This window comes from Tasmannia lanceolata, unplaced genomic scaffold, assembly GCF_043159265.1.
Source record: "Tasmannia lanceolata isolate RefF3 unplaced genomic scaffold, GAP_Taslan_0.1 ptg000012l, whole genome shotgun sequence".
NCBI classification, from domain to species: domain Eukaryota; kingdom Viridiplantae; phylum Streptophyta; class Magnoliopsida; order Canellales; family Winteraceae; genus Tasmannia; species Tasmannia lanceolata.
Genome location: NW_027518689.1, coordinates 29,086,744 through 29,108,483, shown reverse-complemented (window position 1 = coordinate 29,108,483; position 21,740 = coordinate 29,086,744). Strand labels below are relative to the sequence as shown.

The following is a 21,740-nucleotide window of genomic DNA, read 5'->3' as shown; positions in this document are numbered from 1 at the left end:
GTCGCTGAGGCGTCTACAACATTCCCTCCTGGTCAGGCGGTGGAGGTAGTCGCTAGAGCGCGGATGGATGCCAACCCAAAATACAACCTGCGAGCTCTAGTCGAAGAGAACTACCTCACCAGGTCCATGCTAGGCGACATTAGGAATAAGTACTGTGTGCCTCCAAGATTTGAACTGAAGGCAGCTATAGAGGGAGACAGAGCCTGTAACGAGAGTCGAGATCTCTGTATTTATGAGGAGTCGATGAGGGCGGGACTCCGATTTCCTCTGCACCCATTCTTCGCAGCGGTGCTTCGATACTACGGACTGGCCCCAGCTCAAGTAGCTCCGAACTCATGGAGACTGCTGACTGGGTTCTTGTATCTTGTCCACGGCCGGTTAGAGAGGAGCGTGAGCTTGTCGCTATTCCGTGCTTGTGCACATCTGAAGAGGCATAAGGAAGGGGGCTGGATCTACATCAGCCAGCGCCCTGAACTCAAAATCATCACCGGTATCCCATCGTCAATACATTCATGGAAGAATAGGTTCTTCTACGTCGAGGATAAGGAGGTCAGTGAGCCCTGGCCTGTCCCTCTAGTGTGGGACACTCCGGACACTTCCAAATTAAGTCGAAAGCCGCTCATCGAGAGTGAGGACAAAGAGACTTTCGCCTTGATGCGGAAGGAGATTGAGCAATCAGGCCTTATCCGCTGTGCAGAGTTCTCAGGAGAGGAGGTGCTAGTTGGACTGGGCGTGAGTGCCGCGACTCCAGAACGTATGTAGCTAGACTTGTCTTTTAAAATATGTTTACTTTTATATGCTTGCTTCTGACTGCTTGCTTGTCTGGCAGAAATGAAGAAACAATCGACTGTCGAGAAGATAAGACAGGGAGCCCAGCCCCGGGCACAGGAGGGTGCTGCACAGGCACAACAGGAGCGCCAGAAGAGAAAGGCGACTGTACTGGGGAGTCCGGCCCCGTCACAGGGCACTCCTCCCCCATCCCAGAGGCCCAAGACTACGGTGAAGCTAATAGGCCCCTTTGCTCAGGGCGGTGGCTCCTCTAAGTCTGGTGGTGCTTCTACCGGAACTGGTTCTGGGGCTCGCCCTCCTACGGGGCTTAGTGAGAACGTCTTTCGACCCAATTGGGCCGTTCTGAAGGATGACACTGCCCTAGGCGAAAGCCGAGTGGCAGCAGAGATCATGAGCAAGTGTTTGCTGCGGAAGGACAAGCAACAGATCCTTCACGAGCCGCCAGCTACAGGAGAGGAGGCTGTGCTATCCTCAGCTTACCAGGTAAGGAAGTGGTGATCCGTTTGCTAACTTTCTGCCCATTTCTTCCTTTCACCATACTGATGCCTGCTTCTTTCTTCAGATCTTGCTCTACTATAATGACCTCAAGGAGAAGAGTAAGAAGTTCTCCCAAGCCATTACTGCATCTGAAGAGGTGAACGGAAAGTTGGCCGCTGAGGTGCAGGAGCTTCAAACGAGCATCGGGCGAGTAGAGGAGGAGAAGAGGTTGTTGAAGGAGGATCTGGCCGCAGAGAAGAAGAAACTGGTCAAGGCTGCTGAAGCCATGGAGGCTCAAAGAGGAAGAGCCACTGAGAGGCAGGAGAAGGCAGTGAAGGAGGCCACAGAGGCGAAGGAGGCTGAACTTTTCAGCCTGTCGAGCGAGGCTTATAGTCTTGGATACTACGACTGCCTCCAGGAGCTCCAGGCCTGCAATCCAAACTTATTGATGCAGAACATGACTCTCCCTGCCAGGCCGAAGATTACTGATGAGGAGCCAGATGCTCCTGCTGATGCTCCTGCTGACATCACCTCTCTTCCAGATGCTTAGTATTATTATTTTTTGTTTGTTTTGACCTCGTTTTGTAATGGTCCTTGAGACCCTACAGCTCTTACCAGCCTTTTTAAAGTGAATTTTGTAATGGCCCTCGAGGCCCCACATATTCTGATCAATGAAATCACATTTGTCTGTCTCTGAAATTTCTCAACTGAGTGATTTGCTCGACTTGTCTTTTTAATTTTGATAACCTGGGACTGAGGCTGTTGATAGTCGAATTGTGACGAGCTGGTCTTCTAACAAGTACCCAAGTTTAGGAACAACAAGTACCCAAGTTTTGTGAACTGGGTTTCCAATAAGTACCCAAGTTTAAGAACTGGGTTTCCAGTGAGTACCCAAGTTTTGTGAACTGGGTTTCCAGTGAGTACCCAAGTTTTGTGAACTGGGTTTCCAGTGAGTACCCGAGTTTTGTGAACTGGGTTTCCAGTAAGTACCCAAGTTTTGTGAACTGGGTTTCCAGTGAGTACCCAAGTTTAAGAACTGGGTTTCCAGTGAGTACTCAAGTTTTGTGAACTGGGTTTCCAGTGAGTACCCGAGTTTTGTGAACTGGGTTTCCAGTGAGTACCCAAGTTTAAGAACTGGGTTTCCAGTGAGTACCCGAGTTCTATGAACTGGGTTTCCAGAGAGTACCCGAGTTCTGTGAACTGGGTTTCCAGAGAGTAAGAGTGAAACAAAGTCTGCAAAAAAGATTATTTATTTATAACAACAAATTGACAAATTTACAAAGTCACCTTTTTACGCTGTAGATTTTGTCTATTGATAATATCTCCTGAGATTTTGGAGTTCCAGGCGTGAGGTAATAAGTGCTCTTCCAGTGTCTCCAGTTTATAGCTTCCTGGCCGGATAACTTCTTTCACTCGATATGGCCCTTCCCAAGTCGGGGAGAGTTTCCCGACTTTCGTCGGTTGGGAGACGGCTGCCTTTCTCAGGACTAAATCTCCTGTCCTGAATTCTCTGGGGCGAATCTTGGAGTTGTGATAATTTGATACCCTCTGCTTATAAGCGGCGACCCGGATTCGAGATTCTTCCCGGATTTCTTCTAGTAAGTCGAGATCGGCACGGAGCCCGTCGCCGTTAAGCTGCTCGTTGAAGCTGGTGATTCGGGGAGATGGAGCGCCTATATCGACTGGTATCACAGCCTCAGTACCAAAGGAAAGGTTGAATGGCGATTCACCAGTCGTCGTGCGAGGAGTAGTGCGGTAAGCCCACAGAACGTGGTAGAGCTCATCTGCCCAACGGCCAGCTTTTTCGTCCAGCCTCTTCTTTATCCCCTGAAGCAGGATTCTATTAGTTACTTCCGTTTGCCCATTGGTCTGGTGGTGAGCAACCGAAGTGAATCTCTGTTCAATCTTTAGGTCCGAGCAGAACTTTCGAAAGTTCCGGCAGTCGAACTGTTTGCCGTTGTCTGTGATCAAGATACGGGGAATCCCAAATCTACAGACTACTGCCTTCCAGAAGAAGTTCTGCACATTCTGCTCAGTGATCTGGGCCAGAGGTTCTGCCTCCACCCACTTAGTGAAATAGTCGATCGCCACTACCACGAACATGCGTTTTCCAGAGGCCGGTGGGAAAGGGCCCAGGATGTCCATCCCCCATACTGCGAAGGGAAGCGGACTAATAATTGGAGCCATTGCTACGGCAGGCTGGTGGATGGTAGGAGAGAACTTCTGACACCTCTCACACCTTTTAACCAGATCCAGGGCATCCTGCCTGATAGTAGGCCAATACAGTCCTCTGAGCAGCACCTTTATCGCCAGGGCTTTGCCCCCCAGATGTTCTCCGCAAATTCCTTCATGAGTCTCTTGTAGTGCATACGCGGCGTCGCTCGGCCTCAGACACTTCAGATATGGGAGAGTATATGACCTTTTGTATAGATTGTCACCACTGAGGGAGAATCGGGCAGCTCTCTGTATCACCTTACGAGCTTTTTTCTTATCCTCCGGGAGTCTAGCATCGCGCAGATAACCCATGATCTCATCCATCCAGCACGGCTCATCTTCCACCTGCATGACTTCCATGGCTTTACTGTCGATGCTGGACCTCTGTAGAAACTCCATGTGTATGCTTCCGAGAGTGGTATATCCAGAGGCAGCCAGTTTTGACAGCACGTCAGCTTTGGCATTCTCTGTTCTTGGCACTCTGATGACCTCGAAACTTGCAAACCGGCTGGAAAGTTGGCGAACCTTGGCGAGGTATTTAATCATACGCTCGTCTCGGGCTTCGTAGACCCCTTGGATCTGGTTTGCTACCAGCTGCGAGTCGCAGTACGCTTTCAATTTTTGGGCGCCGGTCTGAATCGCAAGGCTCATTCCGGCAAGCAGGGCCTCATATTCCGCCTCATTATTTGATGCACGGAACCCGAATCTCAGGGCGTAATCCGCAGTGAACTCATCAGGCCCCGTGAGGATGAGGCCAGCTCCACAGCCGTTTTTATTTGAAGATCCGTCGACATATACTTCCCAAGTCGGTGTGCTGGTTATGGAGTCCTGTCCGGCTGAAGGTGGCCTGATTTCCGTCCGAATTTCCTTTGTCATACGCTCTTCTGGGACTACTTTCTCCATAACTGGGAGCTGCAATGCTTCAGGGTGGACGACCTGCTGAGGGATAGTGCACTCGGCTACAAAGTCTGCCAGTACTTGGGCCTTGATAGCTGGCCTGGGTGCGTACTGAATATCGAACTCGCTTAGCTCTACAGCCCATTTCACAAGTCGCCCGGAGATATCTGGTCGATGGAGAACTTGTCGAAGTGGCTGATCAGTCAAGACCTTTACAGTATGAGCTTGGAAGTACGGCCTTAACTTCCTGGCGGCCATTACCAGCGCGTAAGCCAATTTCTCGACCCGCTGGTACCTTGTTTCTGCGTCGTGAAGAACCTTGCTGACATAATAAATAGGTTTTTGCTGGCGGTGCTCTTCACGGACGAGTACAGCTGCCAGAGCCGTGGAGCTGATGGAGAGATACAAAAATAGCTCCTCGCCCGGCTCCGGCTTTGTTAATAATGGCGTAGAGGACAAATATCTTTTCAGCTCTTCGAATGCGACCTGGCATTCTTTCGTCCAGGGCGCGGTCTTGAGTCCCTTGACCGTGCTGAAAAAGGGGAGGCACCTTTCCGCTGATTTGGAGATAAAGCGACCCAACGCCGCTATCATTCCCGTGAGCCGCTGGACTTCCCTGATGGTTTTTGGGGCAGTAAGCTCCATCACGGCTCTGATCTTTTCTGGATTTGCTTCTATCCCTCGCTGGCTCACCATGAATCCTAAGAACTTCCCCGAGCTGACACCAAATGTGCACTTGGTGGGGTTAAGTTTCATGTTGTGCTTCTTCAGGACCTGGAATGTTTCTCTGAGATCAGACGCGTGATCCTGCGCACTCCGACTTTTGACCAGCATATCGTCTACATAGACTTCCATGTTACGGCCGATCTGGTTCTGAAAAAGTTTGTTCACAAGCCTTTGGTAAGTGGCTCCGGCATTTTTGAGGCCGAAGGGCATAACTCGGTAGCAGTAAGTCCCTTGATCTGTGACGAAGGAGGTCTTTGGTATATCCGACTCGTACATCCTGATCTGATTATATCCGGAGAAGGCGTCCATGAAGCTCAACAGTTCATGACCCGCTGTGGCGTCAATGAGTTGGTCGATCTTCGGGAGTGGATAGCTGTCCTTAGGACAAGCCTTATTCAGATCGGTGAAGTCGACGCAGGTCCTCCATTTCCCATTAGTCTTCTTGACTAGGACTACGTTTGCCAACCAGTCTGGGTATCGAATCTCGCGAATGAAGTCAGCCTTCAGAAGCCTCTCCACTTCTTCTTTTATTGCCTGCCGCCTTTCGAAGGTGAAATGTCGTCTCTTCTGCTTCACCGGTCTACAGGTTGAATCAACACCGAGCCTGTGTGTGCTGATCTCTGGATCAATGCCGGGCATATCGGCAGGAACCCATGCAAAGACATCTGCATTGTCCTGGAGAAAATTGGTGAGCTGGTGCTGAATGCTGGTGCTGAGGGAGGAACCAATCAGAGCGACTTTCTCACTGTCCTCTGGGCACAGCGGGATGGAGAGGAGGTCTTCAGCAGGTTGAGTCCCTCTGAGCTCGTCCCTTACATCGAGCAGTTCAATTGGCAGTGATTCCACTGCATTTTTGCCTTTAAGTGCCATTGCGTAGCACTCTCTTGATTGAGGCTGATCTCCGCGAACTTCCCCCACACCATTGGGGGTTATGAACTTCATTTTTTGGTGGTAGGCCGAGGCTACTGCACGGATGAGGTTCTGGCCAGGCCGTCCCAAGATAGCATTATAGACCGAAGTGGCCCTTACTACCAGAAAGTTGACCATGGCGAAAGCTTGACAAGGCGGATCTCCGACAAGAACAGGGAGCTCGATCTGCCCCACCACTTTCACGACCTCTCCGGAGAAGCCAAATAAATCTGAGTTTGCCGGCTTCAGACGGTCGTCGCCTATCATCATTTTCTCAAAGGCGTGGTAGTATAGAATGTCCGCCGAACTCCCATTGTCTACGAGGATTTTCTTCACCTCCCAGTTGGCGACGAGCATGGTTAAAACCAGTGCATCGTCGTGGGGCAGGATAAGATTATCCAGATCTGCATCTGAGAAGGAGATCTCATTCTCCGTTCTCGTCTTTTTGCTGGTTGTGTGCACGGCGTTAACTCGCCGTGCATATGCTTTGCGAGCGGTAGAAGAGGTGCCCCCAGCTGCAGGCCCACCCATAATTGTACCGATGACCCCCCTTGGCTGAGGTTGGGGTGCCTCAGGCTGCGCATTGCCCAGCTGAGGGGTTTTGTCCCGAGCAGGGGGCTGCTGCGATCTTCGAGGGCTGCGGCCCTGGGGGCTCTTTCCTCTGCGCTCTTGGTTGCGGCTGTCAGTTCGGATATACTTTTTCAAATAGCCCCGGCTGATGAGTTGTTCAATTTCCTGTTTGAGTTGCCAACAATCATCTGTGTCGTGGCCGTGGTCCTTGTGGAACCGGCAGTACTTTGAAGGATCTCTCCTGTTTCCCTTGGAGATCATTCTAGCAGGCCACTTCACGAACTCTTCTTCGCTGATTGCCGCCAGTATGTGCTTTCTGGAGGTGTTGAGAGGCGTGAAGTTCTCTTCTCTTCTCTGAGGAGGCGGAGACTTATCCCTCCTGGGAGGTTTATCCTCCCTGCGCTGCTTAGGGAGGTTCTTCTCTTCAGAGATTATCCTCCGATTTGAATTAAGAGCTGCCAGTGTTTCTTCCACCGTTATGTACTCTTCTGCCCCGGCCATAAGGTCCGCTAGTGAGTGCGGATTTTGTCGAGCCACCGCTCGACGGAATTCATTAGACCTGGCGCCTGCGAGGAGCGCATTCATTGCTGCTGAGGGATCTAGATTTGGCACTTGAAGTGCCTCCCTGTTGAATCGGCGGACGAACACCTTCAGAGGCTCGTTGTCGTCCTGTCGCAAGGCCATCAGGGAAGCTGTTGTTTTCCTTGGCCTGCGGCTGCTCATGAAGTGGCGGACAAGATCCTCTCCAAAATCATCAAAATTGTTGATGGAGTTCGGTTTGATCCTGGAATACCAGTCTCTTGCCGCACCAGTCAGCGTCGTTGGAAACGCTCTGCAAAGAAAGCCATCGGAAGCTCCGTGGAGGAGCATAATTGTTCTGAACGTTTCCAAGTGGTCCACGGGGTCTGTAGTGCCGTCATACTGAGGGACGGCGGGCATTTTAAACCCTCTGGGTGCTGGGGCACCCAGAACATCATCAGTGAATGGCGTCCTGCTTGAGAACGCCCTGGAGACTGGCCGGCTCTGGTCCTTCGCCAATTCCTCTATCCGGTGATCCATCTTCTCCATTCTTTGTAGCAGTGGATCGGTCCTATGGTCCAAGGACCTGATCCTTTCCACAGACTGGCTCGCCGCGGAGCCGGATTGGCTCTCCCGACTCATACGACGAGGTCGGCGCTTCGCTGGTGGCGCACGATCTTGATGAGCTCGGCGCCTCTGTGTGGAGGGGGACCGCGTCCTTTCACGGTGATGAGGCTCTGTTTGGGCATGCCTCGTAGTGGGGTGAGGGACTTGTCTGGTGGAATGATGAGTTCGGCCCTCACCCTGGTGTGATGACTCTCCCCTGTGGACGTCTGGCCTCCCTTGGAAAGATCGCGGAGCCTCTGGGGGAGGTTGAGGGGGTACTTGAAGTAGTTGCTGGTACTGCCCAACGAGGGCTGTCATCTGCTGAAATAGAGCTTGAACCTGCTCCGGGGTGGGCAAGGGATTCAGATGTTCTGAGCGAGCCGGGCTCTGATCTGCAGTAGCAGAAGCTGCTACTACTAGTGATGCAATTCGCTCGCTCCGGGTCCTGCGGGGTAGCGCGGTTTGGGTAGTCCGCGCCCGCGCAGTAGGCATCCGCGTACTCTTGCGTCCTGCCTTTTTGTGAGTGGGATGTGTAAAGACAGCTTTTAGTTCTGGGGTCCCACGGATGGCGCCAATCTGTTAGACCTAAAATCGGTAACAGGTACAGCAGCGACGTAAGAGCTGAGCTGGATGACTAGGGGAGCTGAGTCCTGGGGGACCGGAGTGAACGAGGAGTGAAGTGGTTGAGAACGAGTCCTGCTATGAGGGCTGAGTCCTGCACAAGGCAAGCGAGGTCAGAAGACCAGACCGGGTTTTACTCCGGACAGGCCCTTCGACACTCAAGTCAGTATGAGCAGGAGTGAAGGGGAGATGTCTAAGAGTTTAGGGAGAGAAGGGATTTTCGCATTACCCATTGGTTTGAGCTTTGAATCCCTTTTTATAGGGAAAACCTGGTGAGGTGTCCTGGACAGGTGTCCAGGACAGATGGCGGCCTGTAAGAGGCTGGAGTTCACCTACTCCAGGACAGGTGGCAGGCTGTGAGTGGCTGGAGTTCACCTACTCTGGGACAGGTGGCAGCCTGTGAGTGGCTGGAGTTTACCTGCTCTGGGACAGGTGGCAGCCTGTGAGTGGCTGGAATTCACCTGCTCTGGGACAGGTGGCAGCCTGTGAGTGGTTGGAGTTTTTACACCCCATCAAACCCCGATGGCGTATCTCAATATCCGCTCTCCTCAAGTCTTCTAAAATATGCCTCTGCGAGGTGATCTAAGCCACAACATTTATTGAGGACTTCCTGCTTAAATTACCGCCCACCACGTTGGCTTTACCGGGATAGTAGCTAATGGACAATTCGTGTGATCCATATACACATCACACGAATTGCTGTATAGATAATGCTTCCAAATCTTCAATGCGAACACAACCACTGCCAATTCTAAATTGTGAGTCGGGTAGTTCTCTTTATACAGTTTTAGCATTTGAGAGGCATAGGCCACCGCCTTTCCCTTCTGCATTAGCAGACATCTAGAACTTTTCTTCGAGGCATCAATATAGATTGTGAATCCTGCTCCACTAATAAGAAAAGGTAAAAATAGGTGTTGAGATTAGGCATCGCTTTAGCTCCTGAAAGCTTTGTTCACACTCCTCAGACCATACAAATCGAACTCCCTTATGATACAATCGAGTTAAAGGTGTGGCGATGCAGAAAAATCCCTCAACGAACCACCTATAATACCGAGCCAATCCCAAAAAATTGCCGATCTTCAGGACGCTATTCTGCCTGTTTCATTCCACCACTTCTTCTATCTTATTTGAGTCCACAAAGATCTCATCCTTAGTTACCACATGTCCCAAAAAAATACATTGTCCATCCAAAATTTGCATGTCTTTAGTTTACCAAACATCTTGTCTTACCACATATTCTCCAGAACCACTATTAGAAGCTGGTGGAATAACATGGAGAGAGAGAGAGAGAGAGAGATTGCCAAATTCGTGGCACAATGTTTAACTTGTCAACAGGTTAAGATCGAACAGTAGAGGCTAGTAGGGATGTTGCAGCACACCTCATTCCTGAGTGGAAGTAGGAGCTAATTACCATGTATTTTGTGATCGAACTGCCCATACTCTCTCTCTCTCTATGGTGCGTGCTTTGTACGAGAACATATTATGTAAACAAGGTTATCCGTAAATTTTACAAAGGAATATCTCAAGTTACCGCACAAAATGATAAAATATAAAGGGAAATGATATCAGCCCAACCATGTTTTTATAATTTTGCACAAACTTAACATGTCTTTTCCTTTTTAATTGGCTTGTCAGGACTTTTTGCGAACTGTAATAACATTCGACCATTCTTTAAGTAATAAAAGACGACAAGAGTTAGTGCAATTATTAAAATGTGGTTGTGCTGATATTATTTCGAAATATAAAATCCGTGAATTGGACAACTAGTTCATACCATAATGCAATTTTTGGCTGTAGCACAATAAGATAACTGACACTTGTATTGGATGATTTTGAATTGATTTAGGAATAGGGTTTGAACTGATTTTGACACTCGTAACGAAATTCGGCTTGAATTCACTTTTGAAGTTGAATCAAACAACCGATAACTTTCTCGCACGTGTTCCGTCCCCACCAAAGAAGGAATTGAAAATCGGAAATAGAAAAAACTGATCGTTGTGCTTGACTTTCGATACATTTTGAACTCAACATATCAAGCACGTTGCTCTTGCATGTGTTCCATGCCCATAGTAGAAAGAGATGAAATAGCAAAATCTAGAATTCCTTTAAAGGAAACCTATCGTTAATTGCACGATAACACATGTGATATATATAAATAGAAGGATGCTAAACTCAAGGGTGCACTTGCAAAAATCAGATGAAAGGGAGCCCCCATTGGTTACACGTGACTAAACTGCATTTATAATGTTCTTTGACTTTTACATTTTGTTGACCAATGGGGACACCCTTTCATCTAATTTTTGCAAGGGCGCGAGTTTATTTCTCATGTAGATTTTACGTCCTTAAAGACACATTGAGATTTCTTAAAACATTTATAAAAGCTGTAAATAGTTAAGATTTCCTATGATAGATGTGATTTGCTAGGGGCCATCGCAGAAGGCATTTCATGGAACTGCTGTCGCATGAGAGTGCAGCCACATAGGCTTAGATTTTGGCTTATTCATTTAATTCATCTGAGGTGGCTGCTCTCTCATGCAACAGCTGGTCCACGAAATACCTTCTGCGATGTTCGCTAGCAAATCCCATGATAGAAATGTGCAAACCAATGGAGGCACCCTTTTCGGAGAAGCTTATTGTCTTTTAGTATTTAAAGGTTATTACAGTTCCCAAAAAGCTCTGAAAAAACTAAGTAAAAAAGAAAAGACAACCCAAGACCGCGGAAATATCAAAACATGACAGCACTGATATCATTTCCCAAAAAAGGGAACTATGGAGTAAGGGATTTCCTAGCGTCCATCGCAAAAGGCATTTCGCGGCTGGTCTGTCGCACGTCAGACCAGCCACCTCGTGAATGGACTTTTGTCTCCAGCATATCTTTGTTATCTACTCCATGGGAATTGCTAGCGTCCATCGCAACAGGTATTTCGCGGCTGGTCTGTCGCACGTTAGACCAGCCACCTCGTGAATGGACTTTTGTCTCCATTCGCGAGGTGGCTGGTCTAACGTGCGACAGACCAGCCGCGAAATACCTGTTGCGATGGACTCTAGCAATTCCCATGGAGTAGATAACAAAGATATGCTTGTAGATTTTTTTTTCCATCTATCACTATTCTCCGTGGTAAGTTCCAGACAAATCTAATTCTTATCTCCTCCCCGTTAACTACTTATTCAACTACTCTCCGAATCTACGCTAGTTGTCAAAACTCTAGCCAATTGGAGTTGGTCTTCTCATAGTTTTAGTTTACCATTTTCATGATAAATACCCTTGTCTCATCACAAGCTCTCATTGTTATTCCCTACTGCTTTCAAGAAATGGGTCTTTGGAGAAAACTTCTAGCTGTTATTGCTTTGACCCTTCTTCTAAATATCCGTGTCTACACGAAGATACTAGAGTTTTTAAGTCTTTGCTGAGAGCCCCTGTTCCTCCGTCTGACGCTTCCGGATGCAGTAACGCCGATAGAAACACTGGACCTGCTTGCCCAACAAGAAAATGACCTTCAATGGTGATGCTTTGGCTAGCAATCAACAAATAAACTTCTCTCCATGGAAATCGCTACATGGTTAAAGATAACGTATGTGATTCTCAGGCACCAACATTTTTTTCCCAGTTTGGAATTTTCTAGCTTAAGTGCAAATTCCAGTTTGTTCTCAACAACACTTTCTTTCGTTTTCATGACTTTCATATTCGTATGCCATATCTATATATATATATATATATATATATATTCACTTCATGGTTTCAAATCTGATGTTAAAGTCAACTCTACCTGATACCAAATACCACTTTCGAGTTTCCAACTACCATATACCAATTTCTACTTTCTAGTATCCTTATACCACTTCTAGATACCAGTCTTTTAGTCCAGAATTATGATTTTCAGGCAAGAAGTTATGTTCAATCAGATGTACAAACTCCAGAAAACCACAAGAGATGTGTACATTCTTCTTTTAACTCTACATCCCAGTAACTAATTACTTATTTCAAACATTAAATAGGTCATGCCATCAAATGACAAACAATTCCGATAGACATCATTTCCCCCTCCTCCCCCCCCCCCCCCCCCCCAGTGAGTTAGTGATGGTAGAGCAAAGTCTCCAGACCCATTACTATAATATTTCACTAGATTTTCAAGTTTCCTTGTCAAGGAGAGACTCATCTTAATGAATTCATTGATTTACTGACTAACCAAATTCTAGACTCATCCTAGAAACGGGTTTGTCAGTAACATTTTTGCAAGATTTCGTTCTATAATCGTGTTGTAGTCTAGGCCAAAGAAGACTATCCTTGATTAAACTAACACTTGTTAATCTTGAGGGAGGATTGATGATAGGTTCTCTGATCAACACTCTTAAGAAATTAGGATTTCGATCAACTTCAAAATTAGGGAAAAAATTCCAATTCTATTATGATTTCTCTTCTTTTAAGGCAACTTCTAAGCTAGGAACGAGATATGCATGCTCTAGAAGTGAGATTTATCAACCCAAGACTACACTTTCAATCCTAAATCTTGATTTCATCTTAAAGAGCAGTTTTTTAGCCAAAATAAATCAAGGCCACTTGTTGGCTTTGGTCGAGGATCGCCGGCGTGATTGGTCAGCACGACTTGAGAAGCGAGAATGTCGGCTTGAGTAACGCAAACATTGGTGAGAATCCAATGACCCTGAAAACCTAAGGGTTCCTCCACAAGGTTTGTCCACGGAGGGTGAGTCAGGGCCTAAGATCAGGCCGAAAAGCATAGTTGATGGACAACAGGTGAATATTCCTGTACCACTCCTTGTTGGTCCTGAGGGATGGAGGAGGCGGCGTGATTGGTCAGCACGACTTTTGCGAGTGTTGAATGCGTGAGCGTGCCAATCATAAAAGATAATTTGGAATTCAATTTAAGGGGTTGACAACCGAATTTCCCATCCCCTAGGAATTGATATCATGCAATTGAGAAGAAGAGGGGAATGCCAAATGTTGGGCGAAGGAATAGACTAGACATTGTCAGATCAATGATGGACTATATTGATATCCCTATGAATTTCTAGGTTATAACACAACTTACATTGTTAAATGTGCTCTATCAGAGACTTCTGACCTAACTCTTTTAGAGTTGTGGACGGAAGGAATATACATCTGAATGATGTAGATATCAGTACGACTTAACCCTGTATGCAAATACGCATACGAAGGTTTACATCTTAGACAAAGTGAAAGGGAACACTCCCCTAATAGGATTTTTACCTTGGTAGATGAGAACTCGAGTGAGAAACATGTTACTTATTCAGAGGAAATTTTTTTTTGAAAAGGTCTTATTCAGAGGAAATTGAAAGTTTAAAAGTTCACATCTTTAGATGGAAACCATGTCTGAGGAAATAAACTCCATTATGAAAAATGAAGTTTGGGAATTTGTTGAACCTCTTCTAAATTGGAAACTAAAAGGTGTATCCTGTTTTATAGAGCCATGGAAGGTTTCGGTTATGCTATAACCCAAAGCAATCGTTGTATGTACACAAAGGTAAGTGGAAGGAATGTTGTACTTCTATCGCTTTACGTGTACAACAACTTGATTGCTTGAAAGGGCATGGATCTGTTGTTGGAAACTAATACGTTATTATGACGCAACTGTCAAATGAAATACCTAGATGAGGCTATGCACATCTTAGGCATTAAAATGCATACATATAAACCCGAATTGGTTGCCAGCACTTTCACAGAAAAAGGTACTTTGGTATTGTACAGAAGTGTTGTGCAATGGAAGGGGAAATAATTAAAGACACGCCTATTCAAAGGCGGAAAGACTCGGTATGAGTTTTGTTCTAAAACTCCTGAGGAAAAAGCCTAATAATTTGTTGGGGGCGGGGGTGAGATACTGAAGATTAATCTCATTAAAACAATTTATGGATGGATTATGGATTTGATTTACTTTTAGATATTTGTGCATGGTTTTGCTATCTGCTCACATTTCATGCTTGTAAAATTCTATCTGAAGGTATGTGGTGCCATTATGTTCCAAGCCACAGTGCCGGTTTGGGGTGTGACACTTGCTTAGTGTCCAATACCCAAGTGATTGGGATAAGCCACTCCACGAATCATGCATGTAGGAAAGACTGGTGCTGGTTGTGTACAGAAGGAGATGACCAATCTCAACCCCAACCAGGAACTTTTAAGGTCTGCAAAGAACCGGGATACCATATCTCTCTGCTCCCTTGGATATATGAATCCTTGAGCATGGTATTCCTACTCTGCTACCTAGGAATGAGTATGTGTCAGATAATAAGCACATCACACATAATCAATTAGATAATAGCCAATAAAGTTCATGAAATGAAACCTTTGTTAATACTTAAATTATAAGATAAACAAAATATACTGGCTTTTAGGGCATGAATTCTAGCAAGGAGTTTGGCGGTGACAACTTGATAGAGATAAATGCCACAAAATGGGAAGGAAGGAGCCGTAGATCTGGTAGGAAGGACTGAACAAATGAAGAAGACATTCTATTCATTCTACCTCTAATACCGCCAAAGAAAGTTAAACCATGAAGAGTGCTTGCCTTCTTATATGGTTCGAGTATATATTTATATAATAATATTACAATAGATTGATCTCCTTTGGAGATTATGACAAATCATTTACATTGGTGATCCTTATCAACATTTAGAGCTTGAGATTGTTCTCTTTTGGTGATTAGTTAGGAACTGATCTTCACCAGTAGCTAGGTGGAAGAGATAAGGAAGCTGAAGTTGTAGAATCCTTTCATGCAATGGAATTCCATGTGGATCTTTTATTAGATAATTGATACCGAACAACCGATCATGGTCCCGTCGGTAAATTCTAAATTTTTGAAGGATAAATTGGGGGAAGTGATATTTACGCTCCTTTTGATTAGTAGGGACACCACCACTCCAGTATGTTGATGATGACACTCCTCATTTATTAAAAAGTACGGTCTTGTCCCACACCATGGAATGATCCAAACCATCCATTAGATGGGCCACAGCCTAAATAGGTAGTGCCCCAAAGATCATTTCCATAGGTTGATCCTAACCCTACGATCTAGAGAGGGACCGAATATTAGAGGGTTGATCCTAACCTAGATAAAAAAAATGCTGTTTTTGTAGGGATTGTTGAGTATATCTCTTCTATGTAAACAACGAAGAATTTGGTTTTACTTATCAAATCCAAAAGCCATTTAAAGGAAAATTGGGTCTCAAGAACCTATATGTGATATGCAAACGAAGATGAAGAGACGTTCATTTATGAAGTCCAGAAGCATTTAGAGGGAATAGGGTCTCAAGTAACTCTCTCTTGCATGCAAAACACGACAACTTCCCCTTTAGTTTTCAACTCTCTCTTGCATGCAAAACACGACAACTTTGCCTTTAGTTTTCAACTCTCTCTTGCATGCAAAACACAACAACTTTGCCTTTAGTTTTTGAAGTCCAATGCCGTCTTAAGAAAGTTGGGTCCTCATCTTTATGCGTGTGAAGAGAGAGAGAGAGAGAGAGAGAGAGAGAGTAAACCATCAAGTTTATTCATGGTCTAAGTCTTTGGCCGCGTTTTGGAATTCAAATTCCGGACTAGACCCCGTATTTGTTGAAGTACACAGAGTAGAAGTCAATTCCTGACAAAGTCCAAAGAAAAACATGGCCATGATACAAACCATATATACATCTCCTCATTCCTCCCTATTTTCATCATCTAAAACCCAAATCTCCATCTTCTCAAGAAAAACCACACGTCAAAAAACTTCCCCTCTTTCTCCTCGACAGAATTCTCTAACTACTTTATGATGGGTTCCTATAGAAGAAATCTTTTGGTAGTGATATACACCATTTTCATCATCATGATTTCATGTTCCAAAACAGTTTTAGCCTCAAGGCCTTTGGAAGGAGACTGGGGTTCGAGAGATTTTGTGTTTGAATCCCTCCAAAGCGGCCCTGGTACACCCTCTGGACCTTCAGGGTGCACCAACGTACCCAATAATGGAGGGGGGGTTTGCCCACTTAAAGAAATGAACTTTGGAGTTCATTCACCATTTGCAAAGCCTAGCTCTCAATACAATGCAATCCGCCTCGCTGCCACCTCGACCGTTACTGAAATTCATCACCAAGATCAGGGGTCTTGATCTACATTATTAAATGGGTTTGGTGCAAGTACTAAACTCTCCCAACATACAGGAATCGGTGTCTTTATAAATTAATTGTATTTTTTTTTCTAGCTATTCAAAAAATATTGTATTTTTTTTCCATGGGAAAAACCCTGGAGGAATTATACTATGGACTTTTACATTCATATAATTCAAGAATAATATCTCTGGTGGTCAATGATGTTTATGTACAAATATGAAATAATTAATGAAACAATTACTTGGGTTGACAACATGTAGTAGTTTCCTAATCAAGTGCAAAATGATCAGATTGTGATCATATACAAGAAAATAGTCCAGGAAATATTGAATGTACAAATATATATGTGTGTAATTTCGATAAGGGCAATTTATATAAAAATATATATTTACTTTTAAATAATTTTACAGTGTTTGCGAGGGATCCTATATTTTTCAAAAAACCTACTTACACTATTCTGGGAAACGTTGTAAGACTTTTATGGACTTGCATAGTACATGTTTTGGCTTTTGTTAAACCGGATCGTAGAGAATGTTTGATTATAGCATAAAGAGTAATCAAGATCAGCTCATATACGGCTAGTGATCAACAAGATTTTGAGCCGGGAACACCTAATTAGCCACGTATGATCACGTTGGAAAGGATATGGTAATGAGTTAGTAATATGTGTGGGCCCGTTGTAACCCCAATAAGGTTAGTGGGCTTATTTGAGGAACAAGAGTCCGTAATAGGTGGACTCTAGGTTTTCCTTTAAGCTATTATAAATAAAGTTATTATTTCTTCCCATTGGAATACACGTAAGGAAGTGGAGATAGTAGAAGACCACCCAGATCATTCTTCATTTTGCAGATGTTTGGAATCACAGCAAGAATGAGGATCCTCAATCATTGAAGTTTCAAATAGAGGTATTTAGGGCGATGATTTTTTTTGCCCCCTGTAGGATAATGCGCCCTCCATTTAACATGATTTGATGTCAAAAAGCGTTGAAGTCTGCCCACAATTCACGTTAAAGGGGGCGCATTATCCTACAGGGCGGGCGATTTTAACGTTTTCATTAGATGGCCACTTAAAGATAGTGGTTTTCTAAATAGGGTTAAAGTCTAGTTAAAGTTAATTTCCATTACGTAGATTGGAAGATCCCTCCAGTGGTCGGTCGACTGGAGGGATTTTAGGGTTCCATTTTCCCTTTCTGCAAACCCTCGAAAAAAAATGATGCCAATTTCCCTTGCTGAAAGATTTCAGAAATGCTACAAATTGGATTTGACCTACAGAAAATCAGGTTTGTTACAAATCCATCAACATGTTACTTCAATTTCTTAAACACGTCCCTTTCTTCAACCCATTTTTTGTTGTGTGGGGAATTAAGGCATGCTCACTCTGTAGATTAGTGTGTGGGTAACTTGCTTGTGCATGCCAACTGGGCACCCTCACTGTTTCCATTAACCTACTTTCAAATGGTTGAATCGTAGGAACTTGAATTGAGGGTGCTACATGAAATTTGAACGAGCCCACCAATTGCTTGTGAAAATTCCTCAGAGACTGCAGAATTCCAACTTCCATCTATACTTAATCTACGTCATTAATGGTGTAAGAGATTAATGTAAAGCTTCTCAACTTTACAAATCTTGAGATACTTTTAATCAGGCCTGAATATTAATTTCTTTGTGGAAGCTACCCTTGGCATGGTGTTGTTTTTCTAATAAGAACTTTGCTATTGAAAGTCACTTATAAAAAAGTTGATTTGCTAGACGAATTCATTGAGAGGAAGACATTTTAATATGAATTCATTTTCTCAAGAAACGAGTTCCAGGCAACAGAACCAATGCCTAAATTGAGTCTAATGAATGCTCGGTTAAATGACTGTTTGGTTGTGTGTTGAATAGGAAAATTTAAAAAAAAAAAAAAGAAGAAGAAGGAAAGAGATGATATCAGGCTTGTTACCACTAGATCAATTTTTAAAGTCTGCAAGTTCAGAGGTACTGTAGTGTTAGTTCAAGACTTAAGAGCTCGTCTAGAATTTTATTAGCTAACCCAAACACCAGTGCTGAGCTGAATTCCGAAGTAGCCCTTCCTGATCAATTGAAGAACACTAGTTCTTTGAATTACCTTTAAACCTAGAGTCCTATAATCATCAACAGCCATTACATAAGCCTGAACATATACATACGGATTCTATTTCATTTCAGTTCTGTTTTGTGTGGTGTTTCATGCCATTAAATATCCCTTTTTGTTAGCCATCAACAGCACCTGATTGTGTACGAATTCTTCAAACTGAGAGTTATTGGATTGGGAGCTCAGCTCATTGGAGATGCTGTTTTTAATTGAATTTGACTTACGATAGTCATATAATGCTCACTGGACTACCAGAATTCCTAGGAAGAAATGATATGTTGTCGATCAAAATTTGTTTATACAAGGCTTCTCCTTTCGCTTTGATATGAGTTCATTAACTAGATGAACTTGTTGAGCAAACTTTGAGAGACCACCTCTCAGGCATGTTCAATGATTGTGAGATCCTGTTATTTTTGTCCCTTATGTTAATGAAAAATATAATTGAATCGAGGACGGTCTAATGGCATGGCATCCCAAATTAATAGAAGTAATTATGCAGATATGCACCCACATCTGAAAAAATAAATTAATAGAAGATTATCTTTAAAAAAAAAAAGGACTCAAAAGAGAAATATAAAAACTGTTTGTAGGTGTGCATCCAGGGGTTGCAATTTCATTAACAATATAAATAAATCCTCTGATGCAAATGAGCATGGTTGAGGGTAAGCTAATGATCCCTCTGATGCAGTGTGTTAGCAGGGATACGATGTGAATAGCTGACCCGGCTGAAATTGGTCCCCTAATTCAAAATTTCTGCACTAAAGAAATGAGTTTTTGTGTGCCAAGCTTACACCCAAGCAAAGAACAAATGCTTTTTTTCAATGGTGAGAACAAATGCTTACACCCAAGCAAAGAACAAATGCTTTAAGGACAGAATATTCTTAAGCTACCAATATTGGCTTTGTGCTTTGAGTTTTCAAAGGCGGGTACAAACACAGAAACACATGAACAAACAGGGGTTGTTGTACTGAAATACTAGCTATGCTCAAACTTAAAACTAGCATTTCCATTACCTTAAATTTGTTCTCAGACATAGAGCTTCAGCAAAATTTTTAGAATGTGCAAACAACCTGACACTTGTGTCTGCCCGAATATGCTTCCTCTATTAATTAACTCTTGCGTTTCATGAATCAGCCCATCAGCCACTACAACCAAGTAGATCAACCATGCACAACTAGTGATGAACATTGGGTTATGCATTGTTATATCTAACCATTGGATAAAAATAATACTGCTCTTTTTTCAACTAAACCCACATGACTACAAGCAAGAAGAACAAAAATATTTTTTTATTAATACTGTAATCGTATTGAATTGCATGGACAAGGTGTCCCACTGGTGTAACAGCCATTACATCATCCCTTAATACATATTTACCAACCCGAGAGACCCAGAGTATTAATTTTCCTCTCATAGTCAAGGAGGAAACCTCTCCCTTGAAACAGAAAACCCATCAAGAGTTGCAGCTTGTGTAGAAATCAGAACTCTTTCTTCCCCAATTCAACGTATCTTCGTTTCGAAGGCCAAAATTGTTCGGGAAAAGCAGACCGTAATCAAAATTCTGCAGCAAACACCGAGTTCGAGGCGGTTTTGACAGAGTGAATTCGCTTGGTGTTCTCCATCATGTTGAAGACCCAGTCACCCAACTAATTATTGTTGAGCTCTACATACCCAGTTTTCGGGTGTTGTTCTCCTTTTGTGCCAAAGCTCGGCATATCAACAGGCACTGCGTGCCTATCCAAACGTGCCCTTAAAATCCAAAACATACCGTGCTTAAACGTTCATCCAGAACAACTTACCTCAATCTCTGCTACCATCAATGTTCTCTACATATTCACATAGAGAAAATGGAAACAACGGTTAGATCCGAACCTCTTTCCTTTGCCCAGAAATTGCTACGTAATACTTGCGCGTCTGGTCTTTGCTTCATAAACTGCTATAGATGAGAGACAAAAATTCGTCGGAAGAAGATGAAGAGGAATGAGGAAATGTCTCTTCTACAGGTTTTTCATAACTCTTAATCTGGACCACTCAGTTGATCCAAAGGCTGAGACATCGGCGACGAACGCATTTCCGCTGCATCGCGATGTAGGGGAAACGTCCTCTTGGCCAAAATGCGCGCGTAAGAGGAATAAACCTCCTATTTATTCAGCCTTGTAAACTTGTTAAAATTTAACTTATTAAGTTTTCAAGAGAAAAGCTAGGCCTACACGACCAACTATTATTCCTCCCTTTAATATTGAAACAAGAAACTCCCTATTTAATAGCTGGGGCTGCAACTCGGGTCGGGCAGGTCGGGTTTTGGAGAACCCAACCCTACCCGAGAAATATCAAGGGTTGGGTCGGGTCGGGTTTTTCTTTTCGGAAAACCCATGATTCCCAAACCCGGCCCTACCCATGATAAATCTCGGGTCGGGTCGGGTTTTTTCACGTTGACGCAATTTTTTAAGAAAAATTCTTGTTTGGCAAGGCAACTCAACTCATAGAAGTAGAAATTACACTCACAGTACACTTGAATCAAACAATGATGTAATTACACTCACATTACACTTGAATCAAACAATGTTGTAATCAAACAATGTTGTAATTACAATCAAACAATGCTGAATCAAACACTTGAATCAACTCAACTCATAGAAGCAGAAATTACACTCACATACAATAACAGTGGGTGCGTGGGTTTTCACTTTTAACTTTTAACTAACAATAGAAAAAAATGTGCATACTATAACTTATGTGACTCGAGTCGGGTCGGGTCGGGCCCCTTCAAACCCGGCTCGACCCGAGATTCATGCGGGCTTTTGAATGCTCAACCCGGCTCGACCCGAGACCCATGAAACCTGAACCCAACCCAGGCTATTTTCAGGTCGGGTCGTTGCGGGTCGGGTAAAACCCGGCTCGAGTTGCAGCCCTATTAATAGCCATCACTCTTTTCTCCACATATTAATTCAAATCTTTTCCTTCCTAAAGCCCCCCAAAACCGTCTCATTCCCATTATAAACAGCTAATCTTAAAATTTCAATAGAATAGAAACTAAAAAAATCTTTAATTAATTATCAGAAGATGAAAATCGACAAGGATCGTTGATCACGACGGTGCTTGGATTGACTGTTAGTCTTGGTTGAGCGGCCTCCTGAGCAACATTCTCAGCCCGATCGCCTAGTTGCACTACCCGGTCGTCGATC

At 44.1% G+C, this 21,740-nt stretch overlaps 1 protein-coding gene and 1 long non-coding RNA gene across 2 annotated transcripts; both read left to right on the top strand.

Moving 5' to 3' along the window:
• The first annotated feature begins 668 nt into the window (after positions 1-668).
• On the top strand, positions 669-1,816 carry LOC143888704 (uncharacterized). Its single transcript, XM_077393131.1, has 2 exons — positions 669-1,272; positions 1,352-1,816. The coding sequence occupies exons 1-2, from the start codon at positions 832-834 to the stop codon at positions 1,814-1,816; spliced, it is 906 nt and encodes a 301-aa protein (XP_077249246.1). The 5' UTR covers positions 669-831.
• Positions 1,817-17,547: 15,731 nt separating this feature from the next.
• Positions 17,548-18,117, top strand: LOC143887168 (uncharacterized). Its single transcript, XR_013254088.1, has 2 exons — positions 17,548-17,722; positions 17,913-18,117. It is a non-coding gene; the product is annotated as an uncharacterized LOC143887168 (long non-coding RNA).
• The last annotated feature ends 3,623 nt before the right edge of the window (positions 18,118-21,740 follow it).

What these genes read in the sequence shown, in the direction of transcription:
- LOC143888704 (XM_077393131.1), top strand. Translation starts at nt 832, where the DNA reads ATGAAGAAACAATCGACTGTCGAGAAGATAAGACAGGGAGCCCAGCCC. An exon ending in TGCTATCCTCAGCTTACCAG is followed by an intron (nt 1,273 to 1,351) that starts GTAAGGAAGTGG and finishes TTCTTTCTTCAG; the next exon opens with ATCTTGCTCTACTATAATGA.